Source organism: Capricornis sumatraensis, chromosome 5 (genome assembly GCF_032405125.1).
Source record: "Capricornis sumatraensis isolate serow.1 chromosome 5, serow.2, whole genome shotgun sequence".
In the NCBI taxonomy this organism is placed as follows: Eukaryota; Metazoa; Chordata; class Mammalia; order Artiodactyla; family Bovidae; genus Capricornis; species Capricornis sumatraensis.
In genome coordinates, this window is record NC_091073.1 from 93,026,712 (window position 1) to 93,049,319 (window position 22,608).

A 22,608-nucleotide genomic window follows, 5' to 3' on the forward strand; every position below is an offset into this window, starting at 1 on the left:
ATAATCTCTGCCAATTGTAACCTCAGTGGTGTGATCACTCATCCAGAACCAGACATCTTGGAATGTGAAGTCAAGTGGGCCTTAGAAAGCATCACTTTGTTCATCACTATGAACAAAGCTAGTGGAGGTGATGGAATTCCGGTTGAGCTACTTCAAATCCTGAAAGATGATGCTGTGAAAGTGCTGCACTCAATATGCCAGCACATTTAGAAAACTCAGCAGTGGCCACAGGACTGGAAAAAGTCAGTCTTCATTCCAATCCCAAAGAAAGGCAATGCCAAAGAATGCTCAAACTACCGCACAATTGCACTCATCTCACATGCTAGTAAAGTAATGCTCAAAACTCTCCAAGCTAGGCTTCAGCAATACATGAACCGTGAACTTTCCGATGTTCAAGCTGGTTTCAGAAAAGGCAGAGGAACCAGAGATCAAATTGCCAACATCTGCTGGATTGTGGAAAAAGCAAGAGAGTTCCAGAAAAACATCTACTTCTGCTTTATTGACTATGCCAAAGCCTTTGACTGTGTGGATCACAAAAGACTGGAAAATTCTGAAAGAGATGGGAATACCAGGCCACCTGACTTGCCTCTTGAGAAATCTGTATGCAGGTCAGGAAGCAACAGTTAGAACTGGACATGGAACAACAGACTGGTTCCAAATAGGAAAAGGAGTACATCAAGGCTGTATACTGACACCCTGCTTATTTAACTTCTATGCAGAGTACATCATGAGAAACGCTGGACTGGAAGAAACACAAGCTGGAATCAAGATTGCAGGGAGAAATATCAATAACCTCAGATATGCAGATGACACCACCCTTATGGCAGAAAGTGAAGAGGAGCTAAAAAGCCTCTTATGAAAGTGAAAGAGGAGAGTGAAAAAGTTGGCTTAAAGCTCAACATTCAGAAAACGAAGATCATGGCATCTGGTCCCATCACTACATGGGAAATAGATGGGGAAACAGTGGAAACAGTGTCAGACTTTATTTTGGGGGGCTCCAAACTCACTCCAGATGGTGACTGCAGCCATGAAATTAAAAGACGCTTACTCCTTGGACGAAAAGTTATGACCAACCTAGATAGCATATTCAAAAGCAGAGACATTACTTTGCTGACTAAGGTCCGTCTAGTCAAGGGTATGGTTTTTCCAGTGGTCATGTATGGATGTGAGAGTTGGACTGTGAAGAAGGCAGAGCGCCGAAGAATTGATGCTTTTGAACTGTGGTGTTGGAGAAGACTCTTGAGAGTCCCTTGGACTGCAAGGAGATCCAACCAGTCCATTCTGAAGGAGATCAACCCTGGGATTTCTTTGGAAGGAATGATGCTAAAGCTGAAACTCCAGTACTTTGGCGACCTCATGTGAAGAGTTGACTCAGTGGAAAAGATTTTGATGCTGAGAGGGATTGGGAGCAGGAGGAGAAGGGGACGACAGAGGATGAGATGGCTGGATGGCATCACCGACTTGATGGACATGGGTTTGGGTGTACTCCTGGAGTGGGTGATGGACAGGGAGGCCTGGCGTGCTGAGGTTCATGGGGTCGCAAAGAGTTTGACAAGACTGAGCAACTGAACTGAACTGAGTAAAGGATGCAGTCCTGAATATTCATTGGAAGGACTGATGCTGAAGCTGAAATTTCAATACTTTGGCCAGTTCGAAGAATTGACCCTTGGAAAAGACCCTGATGCTGGGAAAGATTGAAAGCAGGAGGAGAAAGGGACAATAGAAGATGAGGTGGTTGAGTGGCATCACTGATTTAATGCACATGAGTTTGAGCAAGCTCTGGGAGTCGATGATGGACAGGGAAGCCTGGAGTGCTGCAGTCTATGGGGTCACAAAGAGTCAGGCACGACTGAAATGATTGAACTAACTGAGGGAGGCAGACATTTCAAATTTGAACACAAACTGTGACTGTTGCTAAGAAAAAAGTACAATTTTTCTGACTGTGTTGATAGATTTAAAATAACCTTAGTTGCAATCAGAGATTAACACTTCAATAGTCATGTGTGCTAAGTCTCTTCAGTCATGTCTGACTTTTTGCTACCCCATGAACTGTAGCCCGTCAGGCTCCTCTGTTCATAGGATTCTCCAGGCAAGAATACTGGAGGGTGTTGCTATGGCTTTCTCCAGGAGATCTTCCTGACCCAGGGATCGAATCTGCATCTCCTGTAGCTCCTGAATTGCAGGGAGATTCTTGACTGCTGAGCCACCAGGGAAGTCCTAATAATCATATCTATTGGTATTTGGAAAGGCTGCCCAGTAGGAACAGACATGGAGACATATATTTTTAGGCTCAGCATAGAGATTTTTAAAATCTAAGAAAAAGAGATTAACATGAGAGGTGCACAACAGGATCCCACTGGAAGAAGATATATAGAATTCCCACATGTAATTAATTCTGTCCATGAGAACCTATAACTCCCCAAACTTCTTCTTCAAAGGAATAGAAACTTTCATGGGTAATGAAAAATTTGACTTTTATTTTTGTTTACATCCTAGCTGAAAAGCTGGCCTAGACTGGATTGCCGCACATTCCTGCTGGGAAGACTGATTGCTTGAGACTTTAGCCATAGTTTTGGTTTCACAAAATATACATTAAAAAAAAATATTCATTTATATGGCAGTGCTGTTGTAATTGCTGCATTTGAGATCTAGCTCCCTGACTGGGGATTGAACCTGGGCCCCCTGCATTGGGAGTATGAAGTCTTAGCCATTGGATCAACAAAGTTCCCCAAATATACGTTCTTAAGGCAGACTGCAGAACATGGCTTTCTAGGATGATACACGTTAAGTTGCTTAAAACTCTTGACCACATTTTTGAACCAGTGCTCTATCCTAAGAAAAAAATTAGTCTGCACCCTGAGTGCTCCGTGTAGAATTATCTCTACAGGCTCCAGATATCTTAAACAGATAAGAAGAAAACATCTGTTTGTCGCATTGTCTTTTGAAGCTGAACCCATCTGTTCTTTAATGGTATTTATCTTCACCTTTAGTAAATGTGCTCATGTACATTTAGTGCTATTGGGTCCTTGTTGTCTTTGGACAAAGGAAATTTATGAATACACAGGTGTTTTCTGTTTGTGTTAGACTACAGTGACCGTTTGGACCTTTGATATAAGCTCATGTGTAGAAGATAAAGTAACCAGGACTTTGACGATTCAGAGAAATAAAAACTGAATATCATCTGACTGTTCAAGGGAAGAGAAACAACTCATGGCTAATAGGAGATCAAATGCAAACTCATATCTCATGTTATAGCTATTTTACTGTTGTGAATTTCATTGTGCAAAGCACTGGTAATGATGGAGGTATTATTTTTCTTAAACTTGAACTTGACTGATACTGTCCAGGAGGTAGGACTATTCCTTGCTACCCCTCTTGAGTTCTTGTGCCTGTACTGGTAATAAAATTTATACAAGACACATTAGCAGGAGAAAATTTCATGTGCATGAGAGATCATAAAATGATGCTCAGAGAGTGATATGAAGTAGGCAGATTTTGCATCTTTTTATGTAAAGAAACAATACATTTGTGAGCATTTGACAAGACAAAGAGGCTTAGGTTTGAGGCCTTAATAAATAAGGAAATTAAGCAAAGTTTAGGCTTGGGTAGTAAAGTATTAAAGAAGGAACAGGGTTTGTGTATATGGGCTTGTCAGCCCTGAAATGAATTATCTCTGGTTATAAGGATGTTTCTATTAGCATCCAGTTACTGGGAGGGTACTCTTCACAAGGGAGATTTATCTTCTATATTTATGGAGACAAAGAAGGATCAAAGGATTCATATATGCACTGGTTTCCAAGTAACTTTAATTAGAAATAATCAATATGCAGCTTTGGCATCTTTGGGAGCAGGCTGTGTGCCCTGAACTCCAACCTGCTAAGCCCCCTTTGTCCAGCAGTACCAGGCAGCTGAGGCACTGGAACCACAGAAGAACCAGTCCTGGTCCCAGATTTACCTGGTGGAATGTTGGTGGGATGACTGCAAGTCAGGCATCATGGCGCTCAGCCTGGGGTCTGACAGGAGCACCCCTGGGGAAGCTACTGTACTTCTAATTAGCCTCTAGGATTTAGAGACTCTTCATGGCTTTATTCCACGGGTAAATTACTTCATTTCGGTCATATCTGGGTGTGTCAGGATGTTATACTTGGCTATAGAAGACATTACTTGTCTTCTGAGTAATGTTTGAATTCTGGCTTATGGATACTACACTTTTTTTTTTTTTATGTTTGAACATTTTTGTTTTAAAGTGTCACCACAAGCCATGATTTTGAGTTTACTGAAATTCCAGGTACATCAAAGTCATTTATTTCATTAACTGGTTAACTTACTCTGCAGCTGCAAACGGGGCTGACAAAGATTCTCCACTGGACCCTATGTGTCAGGCTCACTGAGGTATCTTTTTGCCATGGCCTCAAACCCTGGGTTTCAGTGGCCTTCCTCATAGAGTCCAATTAAAGCAAAAACCCTTGGAAGGCAGTTTACCATGAATCCCCCATCCTTCTCTGATCCCCTGGAAGTGTAGCAGCTTCCACATCTGCCACCATCCCCCACATGACCTCTGACCACCTGGCCTGCATTCAGCAAGAATCCTGTCAGATGACTTTAGCCAGACTCTCCCCTCACCCCTGATGTTTCCTTTAGTAATTTTGTAACCACTGACCACCCTCAGCCCCCTGTTCCTCCGTTATAAATTCTCAGAGTCCTTGGTCTATTCAAAAATGGAACCCAGTTGTATACTGAGGTCTCTTTTCCCCTATTGCAGTAGTTTGTCTTCAAAAATTTGTTTTTACTGCTTCAATTACTGTCTTGTTCTGGTTTTTGTTGGACAGTTCTGAGGCTTCTCGATGATATATTTTGTTCTTGTTTGAAAATCTTCATTTTAAGGTGTCACCATAAGCCATGGTTTTGAGTTTACTAGGATTCAAAGTATGTTGAGTTCATTCCTTTTGATAACTAACTCCTGTGTGTATCTATTGAGTATCAACTAAGTGGCTTAGAAAGTTGACAATAACCTAATCCTACAGTTACAGGTATATTATGTACACCTTTTATAATACCCCTAGGGTGTACAAAGATATTCTGGACACAGAAAATCCTTAATAGGCACATTCACATACTTTTCAAAGGAACTGTTGTCCAAGAATAAGATGAATTGCTTTCTTGTTTTCAAGAAAACACTGTCGATATTGACCCTGTCATGCATTTTCAATAGGTGAATATTTATACCTTTTACAATATATCAATATAACTTGTTTTAGATTTCAATATTTAGAATTCGTGTTTAATTATACTATGGTTTTTAGCTTCTTTTTTAAAATATAAATTTATTTTTTTAATTGGAGGCTAATTACTTTACAATATTGTAGTGGTTTTGCCATACATTGACATGAATCCACCACGGGTGTACATATGTTCCCCATCCTGATCCCCTCCCACCTCCCTCCCCATCCCATCCCTCTGAGTCATCCCAGTGCACCAGCCTTGAGCATCCTGTATCATGCATTGAACCTGGACTGGCGATTCATTTCACATATGATAATATACATGTTTCAATGCCATTCTCCCAAAGCATCCCACCCTCGCCCTCTCCCACAGAGTCCAAAAGACTGTTCTATACATCTGTGACTCTTTTGCTGTCTCGCATACAGGGTTATCATTACCATTTTTCTAAAGTCCATACATATGTGTTAATATACTGTATTGGTGGTTTTCTTTCTGGCTTACTTTGCTCTGTATAGTAGGCTCCAACGTCATCCACCTCATTAGAACTGATTCAAATGTATTCTTTTTAATGGCTGAGTAATACTCCATTGTGTATATGTACCACAGCTTTCTTATCCATTCATCTGCTGATGGACATCTAGGTTGCTTCCATGTCCTGGCTATTATAAACAGTGCTGCGATGAACATTGGGGTACACGTGTCTCTTTCAATTCTGGTTTCCTCGGTATGTATGCCCAGAAGTGGGATTGCTGTGTCGTATGGCAGTTCTATTTCCAGTTTTTAAAGGAATCTCCACACTGTTCTCCAAAGTGGCTGTACTAGTTTGCATTCCCACCAACAGTGTAAGAGGGTTCCCTTTTCTCCACACTCTCTCCAGCATTTATTGCTTGTAGACTTTGGAATAGCAGACATTCTGACTGGTGTGAAATGGTACCTCATTATGGTTTTGATTTGCATTTCTCTGATAATGAGTGATGTCAAGCATCTTTTCATGTGTTTGTTAGCCATCTGCATGTCTTCTTTTTTTTATATTCTTAAATATGGTTTAATACTCTTCTCCATTTCCATCTGCGTGTCTTCTTTGGAGAAATGTCTGTTTAGGTCTTTGGCCCATTTTTTGATTGGGTCGTTTATTTTTCTGGAATTGAGCTGCAGGAGTTGCTTGTATATTTTTGAGATTAATTCTTTGTCAGTTGCTTTATTTGCTATTATTTTCTCCCATTCCGAAGGCTGTCTTTTCACCTTGCTTATAGTTTCCTTTGTTGTGCAGAAGCTTTTAATTTTAATTAGATCCCATTTGTTTATTTTTGCTTTTATTTCCAATATTCTGGGAGGTGGGTCATAGAGGATCCTGCTGTGATTTATGTCAGAGAGTGTTTTGCCTATGCTCTCCTCCAGGAGTTTTATAGTTTCTGGTCTTACGTTTAGATCTTTAATCCATTTTGAGTTTATTTTTGTGTATGGTGTTAGAAAGTGATCTAGTTTCATTCTTTTACAAGTGGTTGACCAGTTTTCCCAGCACCCACTTGTTAAAGAGATTGTTTTTTCTCCATTGTATATTCTTGCCTCCTTTGTCAAAAATAAGGTGTCCATAGGTGCATGGATTTATCTCTGGGCTTTCTATTTTGTTCCATTGATCTATATTTCTGTCTTTGTGCCAGTACCATACTCTCTTGACAACTGTGGCTTTGTAGTAGAGCCTGACGTCAGGCAGATTGATTCTTCCAGTTTCATTCTTCTTTCTCAAGATTGCTTTGGCTATTTGAGGTTTTTTCTATTTCCATACAAATTGTGAAATCATTTGTTCTAGCTCTGTGAAAAATACCGTTGGTAGTTTGATAGGGATTGCATTGAATCTATAGATTGCTTTGGTTATTATACTCATTTTTGCTATATTGATTCTTCCGATCCATGAACAGGGTATATTTCTCCATCTATTAGTGTCCTCTTTGATTTCTTTCACCAGTGTTTTATAGTTTTCTATATATAGGTTTTTTGTTTCTTTAGGTAGATATATTCCTAAGTATTTTATTCTTTTCGTTGCAATGGTGAATGGAATTGTTTCCTTAATTTCTCTTTCTATTTTCTCATTATTAGTGTATAGGAATGCAAGGGATTTCTGTGTGTCGCTTTTATATCCTGAAACTGTAATTCACTGATTAGCTCTAGTAATTTTCTGGTGGAGTCTTTAGGGTTTTCTGTGTAGAGGATCATGCCATCTGCAAATGGTGAGAGTTTTACTTCTTCTTTTCCAATTTGGATTCCTTTTATTTCTTTTTCTGCTCTGATTGCTGTGGCCAAAACTTCCAAAACTCTGTTGAATAGTAGTAGTAGTGAGAATGGTCACCCTTGTCTTGTTCCTGACTTTAGGGGAAATGCTTTCAATTTTTCACCACTGAGGATAATGTTTGCTGTGGGTTTGTCATATATAGCCTTTATTATGTCGAGGTATGTTCCATCTATTCCTGCTTTCTGGAAGTTTTTTTTTTTTTAATCATAAATGGATGTTGAATTTTGTCAAAGGCTTTCTCTGCATCTATTGAGATAATCATATGGCTTTTATTTTTCAATTTGTTAATGTGGTGTATTACATTGATTGATTTGTGGATACTGAAGAATCCTTGCATCCCTGGGATAAAGTCCACTTGGTCACGATGTATGATCTTTCTAATGTGTTGTTGAATTCTGATTGCTAGAATTTTGTTAAGGATTTTTGCATCTATGTTCATCAATGATATTGGCCTGTAGTTTTCTTTTCTTTTTCTTTTGTGTGGCATCTTTGTCAAGTTTGAGTATTAGGGTGATGGTGGCCTCATAGAATGAGTTTGGAAGTTTACCTTCCTCTGCAATTTTCTGGAAGAGTTTGAGTAGGATAGGTGTTAGCTCTTCTCGAAATTTTTGGTAGAATTCAGCTGTGAAGCCATCTGGACCTGGGCTTTTGTTTACTGGAAGATTTCTGATTACAGTTTCAATTTCCATGCTTGTGATGGGTCTGTTAAGATTTTCTATTTCTTCCTGGTTCAGTTTTGGAAAGTTGCACTTTTCTAAGAATTTGTCCATTTCTTCCACGTTGTCCATTTTATTGGCATATAATTGCTGATAGTAGTCTCTTATGATCCTTTGTATTTCTGTGTTGTCTGTTGTGATCTCTCCATTTTCATTTCTAATTTTATTGTTTTGATTTTTCTCCCTTTGTTTCTTGATGTGTCTGGCTAATGGTGTGTCAATTTTATTTATCCTCTCAAAGAACCAGCTTTTGGCTTTGTTGATTTTTGCCATGGTCTCTTTTGTTTCTTTTGCATTTATTTCTGCCCTAATTTTTAAGATTTCTTTCCTTCTACTAACCCTGGGGTTCTTCATTTCTTCCTTTTCTAGTTGCTTTAGTTGTAGAGTTAGGTTATTTATTTGACTTTTTTCTTATTTCTTGAGGTATGCCTTCATTGCTATGAATTGCCTGTATGGCTTCCCCTTAGCACTGCTTTTACAGTGTTCCATAGGTTTGGGGTTGTTGCGTTTTCACTTTCATTCATTTTTATGCATATTTTGATTTCTTTTTAGATTTCTTCTATGATTTGTTGGTTATTCAGCAGCACGTTTTTCAGCCTCCATATATTGGAATTTTTCATAGTTTTTCTCCTATAATCGAGATCTAATCTTACTGCATTGTGGTCAGAAAAGATGCTTGGAATTATTTCTTTCTTTTTTTTTTTTTGGATTTACCAAGGCTAGATTTATGGCCCAGGTTGTGATCTATCCTGGAGAAGGTTCCATGTGCACTTGAGAAAAAGGTGAAATTCATTGTTTGGGGGTGAAATGTCCTATAGCTATCAGTTAGGTCTAACTGGTCTATTGTATCATTTAAAGTTTGTATTTCCTTGTTAATTTTCTGTTTAGTTGATCTATCCATAGGTGTGAGTGGGGTATTAAAGTCTCCCACTATTGTGTTATTGTTAATTTCCCCTTTCATACTTGTTAGCATTTGTCTTACATATTGTGGTGCTCCTATGTTGGGTGCATATATACTTATAATTGTTATATCTTCTTCTTGGATTGATCCTTTGATCATTATGTAGTGTCCTTCTTTGTCTCTTTTCACAGCCTTTGTTTTAAAGTCTATTTTATCTGATATGAGTATTGCTACTCTTGCTTTCTTTTGGTCTCTATTTGCATGGAATATCTTTTTCCAGCCCTTCACTTTAAGTCTGTATGTGTCCCTTGTTTCAAGGTGGGTCTCTTGTAGACAACATATATAGAGGTCTTGTTTTGTATCCATTCATCCAGTCTTTGTCTTTTGGTTGGGGCCTTCAACCCTTTTATATTTAAGGTAATTATTGATAAGTATGATCCTGTTGCCATTTACTCTATTGTTTTGGGTTTGAGTTTATACACCCTTTCTGTGTTTTCTGTCTAGAGAAGATCCTTTAGCATTTGTTGGAGAGCTGGTTTGATGGTTCTGAATTCTCTCAGCTTTTGCTTGTCTGTAAAGCTTTTGATTTCTCCTTCATGTTTGAATGAGATCCTTGCTGGGTACAGTAATCTGGGCTATAGGTTATTTTCTTTCATCACTTTAAGTATGTCCTGCCATTACCTCCTGGCCTGAAGAGTTTCTATTGCAAGATCACCTGTTATCTTTATGGGAATCCCCTTGTGTGTTATTTGTTGTTTTTCCCTTGCTGCTTTTAATATTTGTTCTTTGTGTTTGATCTTTGTTAAATTGATTAATATGTGTCCTGGGGGTGTTTCACCTTGGGTTGATCCTGTTTGGGACTCTCTGGGTTTTTTGGACTTGGGTGATTATTTCCTTCCCCATTTTAGGGAAGTTTTCAACTATTATCTCCTCAAGTATTTTCTCATGGTCTTTCTTTTTGTGTTCTTCTTCTGGGACTCCTATGATTCGAATGCTGGGGCATTTAACATTGTTCCAGAGGTCTCTGAGATTGTCCTCATTTCTTTTAATTCGTTTTTCTTTTTTCCTCTCTGTTTCATTTATTTCTACCATTCTATCTTCTACCTCACTTATCCTATCTTCTGCCTCCAGTATTCTATTGTTGGTTCCTTCCAGAGTGTTTTTTATCTCATTTATTGCATTATTAATTATATATTGACTCTTTTTTTATTTCTTCTAGATCCTTGTTAAATCTTTCTTTCCTCTTCTCAATCCTTGTCTCCAGGCTCTTTATCTGTAACTCCATTTTGTTTTCAAGATTTTGGATCATTTTCACTATCATTATTCGGAATTCTTTTTCAGGTAGATTCCCTATCTCTTCCTCTTTTGTTTGGTTTGGTGGGCATTTATCCTATTCCTTTACCTGCTGGGTATTTCTCTGCCTCTTCATTTTGGAGTGGCCTTTCCATATTCTGGCAGCTTGTGGAGTTCTCTTTATTGTGGAGTTTCCTTGCTATGGGTGGGTTGGACGGGTGGCCTGTCAAGGTTTCCTGATTAGGGAAGCTTGTGTCAGTGTTCTGGTGGGTGGAGCTGGATTTCTTCTCTCTGGAGTGCAATGAAGTGTCCAGTAATGAGTTATGAGATGTCAATGGCTTTGGAGTGACTTTGGTCAGCCTGTATATTGAAGCTCAGGGCTATGTTCCTGTGTCGGTGGAAATTTGCATGGTATGTCTTGCTCTGGAACCTATTGGCCCTTGGGTGGTGCTTAGTTTCAATGTAGGTATGAAGGTGTTTAATGAGCTCCTATTAATTAACGTTCCCTGGCGTCAGGAGTTCTCTGGTGTTCTCAAGATTTGGACTTAAGCCTTCTGCCTCTGGTTTTCAGTCTTATTCTTACAGTAGCCTAAAGGCTTCTCCATCTATACAGCACTGATGATAAAACATCTAGGTTAAAGATGAAAAGTTTTTCCACAATGGGGGACACCCAGAGAGGTTCACAGTTACATGGAGAAGAGAAGAGGGAAGAGGGAGATAGAAGCGACCAGGAGAAGAAGAGGGGGAATCAAAAGAGGAGAGAGCAAGCTAGGCAGTAATCACTTCCTTGTGTGCTCTCCACAGTCTGGACCACTCAGAGATGTTCACGGAGTTATACAGATAAGAGAAGAGGGAGGATGGAGACAGAGGTGTCCAGGAGAATTAAGGCGGGAATCAAACGGGAGAGACAGATCCAGCCAGTAATCAGTTCCCTAGGTGTTCTCCACAGTCTGGAACACACAAAGAGATTCACAGAGTTGAGTACAGAAGAGAAGGGGGAGGGAGGAGATAGAGGCGACCTGGTGAAGAAAAAGGAGAGTCCAAAGTGGGAGAGAGCAGTCAAGCCAGTAATCTTGCCCTCAAGTAAAAATGGATACTGAAGATTGGGTTCTTCAGTTCGGTTCAGTCACTCAGTCTTCTCCAACTCTTTGCGACCCCATGAATCACAGCACGCCAGACCTCCCTGTCCATCACCAACTCCAGGAGATCACTCAAACTCACGTCCACCAAGTCGGTGATGCCATCCAGCCATTACAGCCTCTGTCGTCCCCTTTTCCTCTTGCCCCCAATCCCTCCCAGCATCCGAGTCTTTTCCAATGAGTCAACTCTGCATGAGGTGCCCAAAGTACTGGAGTTTCAGCTTTAGCATCGTTCTCTCCAAAGAACACCCAGGGCTGATCTCCTTCAGAATGGACTAGTTGGATCTCCATGCAGTCCAAAGGATTCTCAAGAGACTTCTCCAACACAACAGTTCAAAAGTATCAATTCTTCAGCGCTCAGCTTTCTTCACAGTCCAACTCTCACACCCATTCATGACCACAGGAAAAACCATAGCCTTGACTAGACGGACCTTCATACCAAAAAGCAAAGATTAAAAATCTAGAGTAGAGGTTGGATTCTCAAAAATACAATATTAAAGAAAATTATAAAAATGAAAATTAAAGGAGTAATAGAGGACTTAAAAATTAAAAAAAAATGTTTTTAATTTAAACAATGATAGTATTAAAAATATATCTAGGACTTTCTCTGGTGTTGTAGTGGACAGTGTGGGGTCAGTTCATTTTCAGATAGTTCCTTGATCCAGCTTACACTTCTCAAGATCTATAGGCCCCTTCCTCTGTAGTTGGTGCTGACTACAGGGTTTTAATCTGTTGCACCTGTCACTTCCAAGGCGGTTCCCTCTGTTTTAGCTTCTTCTGTTTGCTGGTCTCTTTGGTGTCTAATTTCTGCCCTGATACAAGGGGGCGGTGGTGGACACTTTTTTAGGCTCACTTGTTCAGTTGCGCTATGGGGAGGGAGGAACACTGCAAACAAGTAACACTAGCGTGTATGGGGAGTGCTCGCAGAGTCTCGGCCACACTGGGTTTGCCCCTGCTCACAGTGTGTGTGCTTTCCCTGTCTACACTGCTTAGGCTCTAGGTTGCTCTGCTGGGAACTGTCTGAGGCTGGCCCTGGGTTGCATGCACTTCCCAGGTCTAAGTCGCTCAGGTTCAGATACTCGGGTACTCCGCAAAGGCTCAGACTCGGTTGGGCCTGCGTTTTGTGCCCTTCCCAGGTTGGAGTAGCTCAGGTGGCCAGGTGTTTGGTGAGCGTGGTCACTGCGACTTATCACCTCCCCTGTCCCTGCCACTCGGTTTTCTGGGTGTACAACCGGCACACCTTCTCAGGCGGATGTCAACCATCCAGAACCCCAAGAAGTCTTGGTTAGCAATGAAGCCTGCTTGCATTTGGTAGATGATGCCTCGCTGGGGCCGAGACCGCCGCCTTCTGGCTCTGGTGCCCTCGCCTGCTTGTCTCCAGTGGGGGATGGGCCTGTCCATAGCCAGCTAGCCCTAGTCAGTCCTTTGTTCTGTGAGCGGGCCTGGCGGTATCTTAGGTTAGGGCTTTTCATGGGGTGGCTATCCCACAGTCTGGTTTGCTATCTCAAGTTAGTTCCCTCAGATTGCCCTTGGGGCATTCAGGCTGGGTCATTACTCTAAGCAATGCAACCCGCGCCTCCCTGCCCAGCCCCCACTTGCTAGTGGTGGATGAGGGCTTCTGTGTTGCTTCTCCACTGGGAGTTACCATTGGGCACGTAATCTGTGGGTTTTAATTATTTATTTATTTTTCCTCCCAGTTATGTTGCCCTCTGAGGTTCCAAGGCTGGCCACAGAGTTGCCAGTGAGAGTGTTTCCTGGTGTTTGGAAACTTCTCTCTTTTTAAAGACTCCCTTCCCGTGACGGATCTCTGTCCCTACCTCTTTTGTCTCTCTTTTTATCTTTTATATTTTTTCCTATCTCTTTTCAAAGACAATGGGCTGCTTTTCCGGGTGCCTGATGTCCTTTGACCTGCCTCTTGAGAAACCTATATGCAGGTCAGGAAGCAACAGTTAGAACTGGACATGGAACAACAGACTGGCTCCAAATAGGAAAAGGAGTACATCAAGGCTGTATATTGTCACCCTGCTTATTTAACTTATATGCAGAGTACATCATGAGAAACACTGGACTGGAAGAAGCACAAGCTGGCATCAAGATTGCAGGGAGAAATATCAATGACCTCAGATATGCAGATGACACCACCCTTATGGCACAAAGTGAAGAGGAACTCAAAAGCCTCTTGATGAAAGTGAAAGAGGAGAGTGAAAAAGTTGGCTTAAAGCTCAACATTCAGAAAACGAAGATCATGGCATCCGATCCCATCACTTCATGGCAAATAGATAGGGAAACAGTGGAAACAGTGGCAGACTTTATTTTTCTGGGCTCCCAAATCACTGCAGATGGTGACTGCAGCCATGAAATTAAAAGACGCTTACTCCTTGGAAGAAAAGTTATGACCAACCCAGATAGCATATTCAAAAGCAGAGACATTACTTTGCCAACAAATGTCCCTCTAGTCAAGGCTATGGTTTTTCCTGTGGTCATGTATGGATGTGAGATTTGGACTGTGAAGAAAGCTGAGTGCTGAAGAATTGATGCTTTTGAACTGTGGTGTTGGAGAAGACTCTTGAGAGTCCCTTTGACTGCAAGGAGATCCAACCAGTCCATTCTAAAGGACATCAGTCCTGGGATTTCTTTGGAAGGACTGATGCTGAAGCTGAAACTCCAGTACTTTGGCCACCTCATGCAAAGAGTTGACTCATTGGAAAAGACTGATGCTGGGAGGGATTGGGGGCAGGAGGAGAAGGGAACGACAGAGGATGAGATGGCTGGATGGCATCACAGACTCAATGGACATGAGTTTGAGTAAACTCTGGGAGTTGGTGATGGACAGGGAGGCCTGGCATGCTGCAATTCACGGGGTTGCAAAGAGTCTGACACGACTGAGCAAATGAACTGAACTGAACTGAACTGAACTGTTGTCCTCTGCCGACATTCAGGAGTTGTTTTGTGGAGTATACTCAGCATTCAAATGTTCTTCCGATGAATTTGTAGGGGAGAAAGTCGTCTCCCCATCCAATTCCTTTGCCATCTTAGGGCCTCCCCCCTAGCTTCTTAACTATATTACTATCTGATTATGCCATGGCTCAACAGGACAAGTTTTATTGCATAAAATGAGCATGTATAAATTATATCTCTTTGTTCCACTACAGCAATTAAATAAAATTAGATTTTGGGGACTGCTCTTGAGGAACTGTGTTATTTATTGGACTCTTCTTTTTCTCTTCTTCCTTCTCCAGTCCCACCTTACGGACTGAAGCAGAACTCAGAAAATTATTTTCTTATGGTTAACAAATATCAAATATGGCTTTCTTCATCATTTTGAAAATATTCAGTCTAATTCATTTTTTAAATTTTGTAGTAAAAGACTAATTTTACACTGAATGCTATATTTCCTTGAAACCAGTGTCTTAAAGTTGATTCTTCATCTATATTACACTGCAGAAATCTGTCATTATATCACAAATTTTTAACCATCAAAACAACTGCCATAAGAGTTTGTTCTATCATTGGGTTTTTAAACTCACTTCAAATGCCAATGAAACATTTATAGCATTCTTATATTAACTTATCATCCTGGCTAATTCTTTCTATTAGGAAGGCACTTGAATTTTCTGGAATTCAAACACACATATTGAAATACACACACACACACAAACACACACACACACACACACACACACATACAAAATTCCCCTTTCCCCCATCACACAATAACATCTCAAAAAATTAAGTCTTTCTTAAACTGACTGGGCAAAGAGTTGTCTTTTCTCATCCAGCAGGTTAAATAGTGCAGAACTATTAGATTATCTGGAACTGTTTCTGACCTAAAGACTTTTTAGAAGAAAACTTAAATTTCACTTCAAAAGTAAGTAGTCTTTTCAAGTTTTTGCTGTGTAGCCTGATAGGGAACACGATGTATGGCTTTCTGTGAAAAAAAAAAAAAATTAAAGTTGTATAATGTGCTGTGTTTTTAAAGCTATGTCTTTGACTTTAGGAGGAAAATTTTTCTGCATTTACTTGTGCTTTGTTGGTGATACACAGATTAAGGATTAGCAATATTTTTTAGTCTTGAGGATCTCCAACCTGTGTAAAATTTATCTGGGGGAGAAACTGACAAAGTTGAGACAAAGTGGAAGGAACCAATAATAAGAAATACTGATGATGATAGTCATAATAATTATAGAAATGGGGAAGGAAAAGGAGTTGATGGAATGCCACCCAAAATGCTACTAACTTCTCTTATTGAACCAAGTTTATCACCTTACCTATTTCTGTCCAAGTTACATTTTAAAACATAATAGCTTAATGTGAAATTTTCTAGGAAAAATGTCTTGCTTGAAAGCACCTTTCTTTCCTGAAAACATAAAATTCTGCTTTCAAAGAAGAAACTGATTTGGGGATTTTTCTGCTTTGAGGATATTACACTGGTCTCTTATTTCAGAAGTTTACTCAGAATTCAGTTTGGATTCATTGTTACTTGTTACTGGAGGTAGAAGTCAGCCTTTGGGTTGAAGTGATAAACTAAACAGTTCAGAAAGGGCAGATGCCTTTCTGATATGATTAGTGTATAAGTGCTATGTGGGCTATACATCTGGGAATTGCTGCTTCACTTGGAATTATGCTTTTTATTTTTCATGTTAAAGAATGGTTCCCAAAGTTTTTATGAATATAATTTGTGTATGTGTATATATATATATATATATATATATATACATATATATATATATATATATATAATTCCTTTCAGTATCATGAGGCTAGAGGCTGTTTGCTGGGTATGTAACAGTGCCTTTATCATGCTTGGTTGATCTGGGGACTGTGAGGTAATGGAGACTGAGGAGGTCCTAAGGAAAGAAGACATAAAAGGAAACTCATAGATGATAAAAGATTTTATCTTGGCATCGTTTCCCCATTGCCAGTGATAAGAATGTTACCTTTCTGGTACCATAGAGGGCATCTTTCTTATGGAAAATTTTGTGTCCTGCTTTTAGGTAGAAATAGGGAGATCAGAAAGTCTTTCCTATACTTGCTGTTTCTCAAGTGTCTTCAGCTCAAAATCATCAATACGCTGAAGGGGCATATTTGAAGATGGCACATCCTCATCTCCTTCAATTCAAACATGCACAGAAATAGAAAAAATTGACCTTCATATCTTCATCACCAGTTTCTACAATTATTAATCCATGGCCAATCTTTTCCACCTGAACTCAAATCTTCTCCTTCCCACCTAGTCACCCTTCCCCAACCCAAATTATTTTGTAGCAGACCTGAACAGGGCATAAAATGACATCTAAAAAACAGCTTAAAAATATTTCAGATATCTAAGGTATTTTACTTTTTATAGGAAATTTCACTACCATTATCTTTATCAAGTTTGTTACTATTTTTTGTTACTATTTGGAGAATTATGGGGATACAGAGACTGAGTGACTGTCTTTTTGACTCAATCTGACCCCTTCGAACTGTTTGAGCCAGAAACCAAGGATTCTCAAGTTACCAGCTTCCTTAATCTTCCAAATGCAATTGGTGACCAATGGCTGTTAAGTCTTGTTCTTTCCCCATCATTATCACTCTTCTTTTTTCATGTAAAATTTAAAAGATTTTTTTGATGTGGGCCATTTTTAAAGTGTGTATTGAATTTGTGATCATGTTGCTTCTGTTTAATGTTTTGGCCGTGAAGCATGAGGGATTTTAGCTCGCTGACTATGCACTGAACCCTCACCTCCGGCACTGGAAGTGCGGACCACCAGGGAAATCCTCCTATTACTCTTCTAATCTCTAACTGGTTTCTACTCCTTTTGTCTGGCCGCTCTCTATTTGGTTATAACATGGTTATAATAATTGTTATGAAACAAATCTGATCATGTCACTACCCTAACAAAACACTAATTTGGAGCAAAGATCCCTGATAGACAACCCAAAGCTCTGTTAGCTGATATTTTACCCCCTCTCCACAATGTCTGAACACTACCAACATTTATACATGCAGACATTTGTCCTTATGTAAAATTATGTCCACATTAAACATTTTTCATATTAAAACTTGAAGGATTTGGCACCATTCCAAACAACTCAAGCCAAATAGCAGATGTTTATTTAGAACAGGATATGACCTTTGACCTTGGCCATAGTTCCACACATCTTGCGTTCTCACTTATTCTGTCACTTGTTTAAGGGCTACAATGAGAAATCCTTGGTATGATATCTGAGCCTCCTCATTGCCAACGTTATCTTTCTTTCTCAGGTCCTCAAATTTCTCCCTACTGGATTATTGAATATATTGCTCCGAACACTATTCCTCTGTGTCTAATCCCTGCTTCCCTTCCCAGCTCCCACTCCTACTTGGGTTTGTCCAACTTGAGCATTTTTCTCTACGTGGAGTCATAGCTCACCTACCCAAAGATCTTTGGCATTTGACTTTCATGGTGCTTTAGACATATCCTAAAGCACTATTGTGCTCTTCACATCTGGCCATCAGTTTCTGCATTCCTAATACCTGTCAACAAGTGTGTGCTATCATCTTTCTCTTCATCTCATCTTCCTTCTTTTTCTTTTCCTCTTCCTCTCCTTCCCCTCACCCCTCTTCTTCTTCTTTGTTACTACTGCTTGCCACAGTACCTGGCATACTATGTGGGTTCAGTGAATGCTGCATGCATGATTGGCTGATTTTATTATTATCCTTAGGTAATAAGGCCCCGAGTATATTGAGAGGTATTTGGGACAATTAAAACCTCAGCCAGCCCAAATGTACCTTTCCTACTCATATTGCTCTGAAATCATGCAGGTTCTTCTAACTGGGCCTCAGAAATGAATGTTGAGAATCCCTAAGATTCTGCTAACAGTTTAGGTGGGATTCATTTAAGTCTTTGACTACAAATCTATGATCTGTGATTTTGAGATCTTGCCTTTGTACTTTAGACCTAAAACTGTTTCTTTCTGCCTTCTTTCTTTTCTCTCACTTATATATTAACACCCTAGTCTCTCAACTATCTGTCTATTTGCCCAGAGATACTAAATTTCTCTAGAACTCTTCTCATCTCTGGGACTCAAACCTGCATTCAACTTCAAGTGAGTCTTCTGGCCTTGCGTGCTTTGGATTCTGATCATTACCTTGGCTCACACAGATACCAGTTGTCTTGCTTTGTGTGAAACAGTGACATTTGAGGAGGTTATGCTGACAAACATCAAGTGGCCCAAAGGATGAAGCAATTCTCCTTTTCCCCTTAAACTCTGAAGACTTCAAGAAGGTTTTATTCCACAGAATGAGTCTGAAAGATGCAGATTCTGGATCTGTCACTGGTTTGTTGTTTTTGGGTCAGTTTGGGTAAATGAGTTACTTCATGATACATATAAATATACTGACCTTTCTCTTGAAACCAGTTTGAGAAAACAGACTTGTAGAAATTACAACCTGTTATTCACGTTTGGTGATTAGAATGAGATTCCCAGGGCTACTGTAATGAATTGCCAAGGACTTGGTGGCTTACAGCAATAAAAATTTATTATCTCACTGTTCTGAAGGATAGCAATTCTAAATCAAGGTGTCAGAAGGGCCATTTTCCCTCTCAAAACTCCAGAAAATAGCCTTTCCTTGGTTTTTCTTAGCTTCTGTTGGCTCCTGGAAATCCTTGGCATTCCTTGGTCCATAACTGCATTATTTCAGTCACCCAGCCTTCTTCCCTGTATCTCTCTATCTTTGTGTCCTTTCTTCTTCTTGTTTAAGTATCATCACTGGATTTAGGTTCAACTCTAAATCCAAGATGATATCATCTTAATATCTTTATTTTTATCTGCAAAGACTCTGTTTTCTAGTAAGGTCACATTCTGAGGTTTGAGGTGGAAGTGTATTTGGGTTGTGGGCGGGGCATGTTAAGCCCAGTAGAGTACCAGCCTTCTTTAAATGTCAACAAGTTTATTACTTTTTAAATTTTAGATTCACGATTTTCAAGGATAGAAGTGTCTTTTTTTTTTTAACAATCTGCTTTGTTTCATTATTTCTTCATAAGGAAGACACAAATGTCCATTCTTTTTCGAAGATTTCTGTGGGTAGAATTCATCCTAATAGTCTCATTCTGTCCCACGTTTTCCTTATATAAAATGACCATGTGGAAATTAGGTTTGAATGTTAATTATTTCAATAAGCCTAACTTAGTTCTTCACTGAGATATAGGGACATCCAATCCTTTCTTTATTCCATGTACTTGTTTCACTAGCTACCATTCAAGCATTTGTGTTGGTAATTGGTAGTTGAAAGGAATTAGTTTTTCCTCCACCATTATTTTAGGTGAAGATTATCTAGGTCCTAAATAAGGAAGTTTGAAGGGCTTAAACTGAAAATCTTTAGTTCCTTTACATGTTCTAAACATTAAGGGGAAAAAATCCATTATCTTCAAAGAATGAGACTATAACAATTCCTAGGATTTTATTTTATCCTGTCAATGATGTCCTCTTTAGAGTAATTCCTTTTATAGCAATGGGGATAAGTGGATAATTTGCTATGGTAAGGTCACATGTTTGTGGGAAAAAGTGGTACAATTCTCATTGTACCTGTATATAGTAGTATACTACTAATCTAATTAAAATAGACATTCTAGTTTCCTCCTACAAATGTAGCATATTTAAATATGCCTTCTTATAGGTAATTTTTGCAGATACCAAGTGTTAAATAACACATAGCTTAATTTCTTATCCTTGACTATTTTATTTTACCACAAAATATACCCTAACATTTCATATTGTGACAATAAGAATGACACTACAATGTCAATTATCAAAGGCTATAAAATAATAAAGTTCATATGTTGCTTTTATTAAGCAAGACCAGAACAAGTCCTTTCAGTGGAAGCTATAATCTCATAAGATATTTTATCAACTGTAAACATGATTGGACATTACTTTGACATATAGTAGAGTGAGCTTTCCTGGTGACTCAGATGGAAAAGCATCTGCCTGCAACGCGGGAGACCTGGGTTTGATCCCTTTGTTGGGAAGATCCCCTGGAGAAGAAAATGGCAACTCACTCCAGTACTCTTGCCTGGAAAATCCCATGGATGGAGCAGCGTGGTAAGCTGCAGTCCATGGGGTTGCAAAGAGTTGGACACCACTGAGGGTCTTCACTTTCACTTTCTTTGACATATGATGGAGCATCATTCTAAATAGCACTTCAACTTACCCTTCAGTGGGAGGTTTTGTTTGATTTAATAGTTTCAAGCAAACTTTAGAGTTATTACCTCTGGTAGAAGTGATTTTTGCCTCCTCCTCCCTTAAAAAGCAAATATATATATATATAAAACCTAAAAATTCTCTGAGGTTGTTTTCACTCTTTTTGGCAGACCACTATAAAGTGGTCTTTCAGGAAATAACAAACAAGCTTAAGAGGCTCAAATTGGAATTTATTTTTACTTAACAGTCTTTTGCTAAGGCATTGCTTGATATAGCATTCTTCACAACTAGGAAAGCACAAGGAAAAATAGCTTCATTCACTTCTCTGTAGATTCAATAATGATTGGAAAGATGAGAAAATTGTTAGCTATTATAGGTTTTGTATCATGCATAAGAGAAAATGATTTTATGGATTCAAACACAGGAGTCTTCCATTTTCAAACATCGAATTAAATTCCCTGCACTTGAAGTTGAGAACTTGGTAAAGCTTACAGTCTCTTATGCAGAAATGAGTATAACAATATATTCTACATTTCTTTTTTTCTTTTTTCAGTTACAGATGAAGCAACTTGCAAAACATTGCTAAAACAAGAAGCAAGAAGAATAATATTTAAATACACATCATCATTATACATTTTTATCCATCAAAGTGGCTTCATTCCATACTTTCTCTTCTGTGTTTATATCTTACATCAAATATTAGATAAACCAAAGTGTGTAGGAGAAAAAAAGTGCTTTTCAAATCTTTACTCTTTGCGGTAGGAATGCTAAGGCACCAGTATATCTCTTTTAAGAACTTTGTTTGGTCCAATGGAGCACCCCAGGCAGTGTTCACCTTCCTTCTGATTCCATGTTGTTTGGCTTTGGACTTTACAGCACCCCCTCTCATTCCAAATATTCCTTTCCTGTGGGCCTGGAATGCCCCAACTGACCGTTGTGGTAAAATATTTGACATGCCTCCAGATCTGAGCCTCTTCTCTTTAGTAGGAAACCCCCAAAAAAATGTTACAGGACAACTTATTACATTATTTTATGCTGATAGGCTTGGCTACTATCCTCACATAAATGAAAGAACAGGTGTCCATAAGAATGGTGGAATCCCTCAGATGGGTTCCTTAAAAAAACATTTGAACAAAGCGGAAAATGACATTACCTATTACATGCCAATCAACAACGTGGGCTTGGCAGTCATTGACTGGGAAAACTGGAGGCCTACCTGGGCAAGAAACTGGAAATCTAAACATGTTTACAAGAATGAATCTATTGAGTTGGTTCTGCAGCAAAATACACAACTTCCTTTGAAAGAGGCTTCCAAGAGAGCGAAAGCGGATTTTGAAAAGGCAGCAAAGAATTTCATGCAAGAGACTTTAAGATTGGGAAAGTTACTTCGGCCAAAACGCTTATGGGGTTATTATCTTTTTCCTGATTGTTACAATCATCGTTATAACCAACCTAGTTACAATGGAAGTTGCTTTGATGAAGAGAAAAGAAGAAATGATGCACTCCACTGGTTGTGGAAGGAAAGCACTGCCCTTTACCCCTCTGTTTATTTGAATACCAAGCTAAAATCTTCTCCACAAGCTGCCCTCTTTGTTCGTAATCGTGTTCAGGAAGCCATTCGGATGTCTAAAATTGCCAGTGTTAAAAGTCCACTTCCGGTTTTTGTATACACTCGTCCAGTTTTTACCGATATGTCTTCGAAATTCCTTTCTCAGGTAAGAAAATCAAGGAGAGAAGGCTATGGAATATTGTCTGGCAATTAGTGGCAATTAGTGGAACTGAACATCATTTTTGAAAGGAGTGAAATTTAGGTTTAATAACCTTTAAGCTTCCCTGGTGGCTCAAACAGTAAAGAATCTGCCTGCAATGCAGGATACCCAA

General features: G+C 39.3%; 1 protein-coding gene across 1 annotated transcript in view; it reads left to right on the forward strand.

Moving 5' to 3' along the window:
- LOC138079728 (hyaluronidase PH-20-like) overlaps positions 1-22,608 on the forward strand; it is a 45,983-nt gene that overhangs the window by 16,349 nt on the left and 7,026 nt on the right. Inside the window, exon 2 of the mRNA XM_068972420.1 lies at positions 21,490-22,442. Coding sequence (XP_068828521.1) covers positions 21,490-22,442 — 953 coding nt within the window. The remainder of the gene's footprint in view (positions 1-21,489; positions 22,443-22,608) is intronic.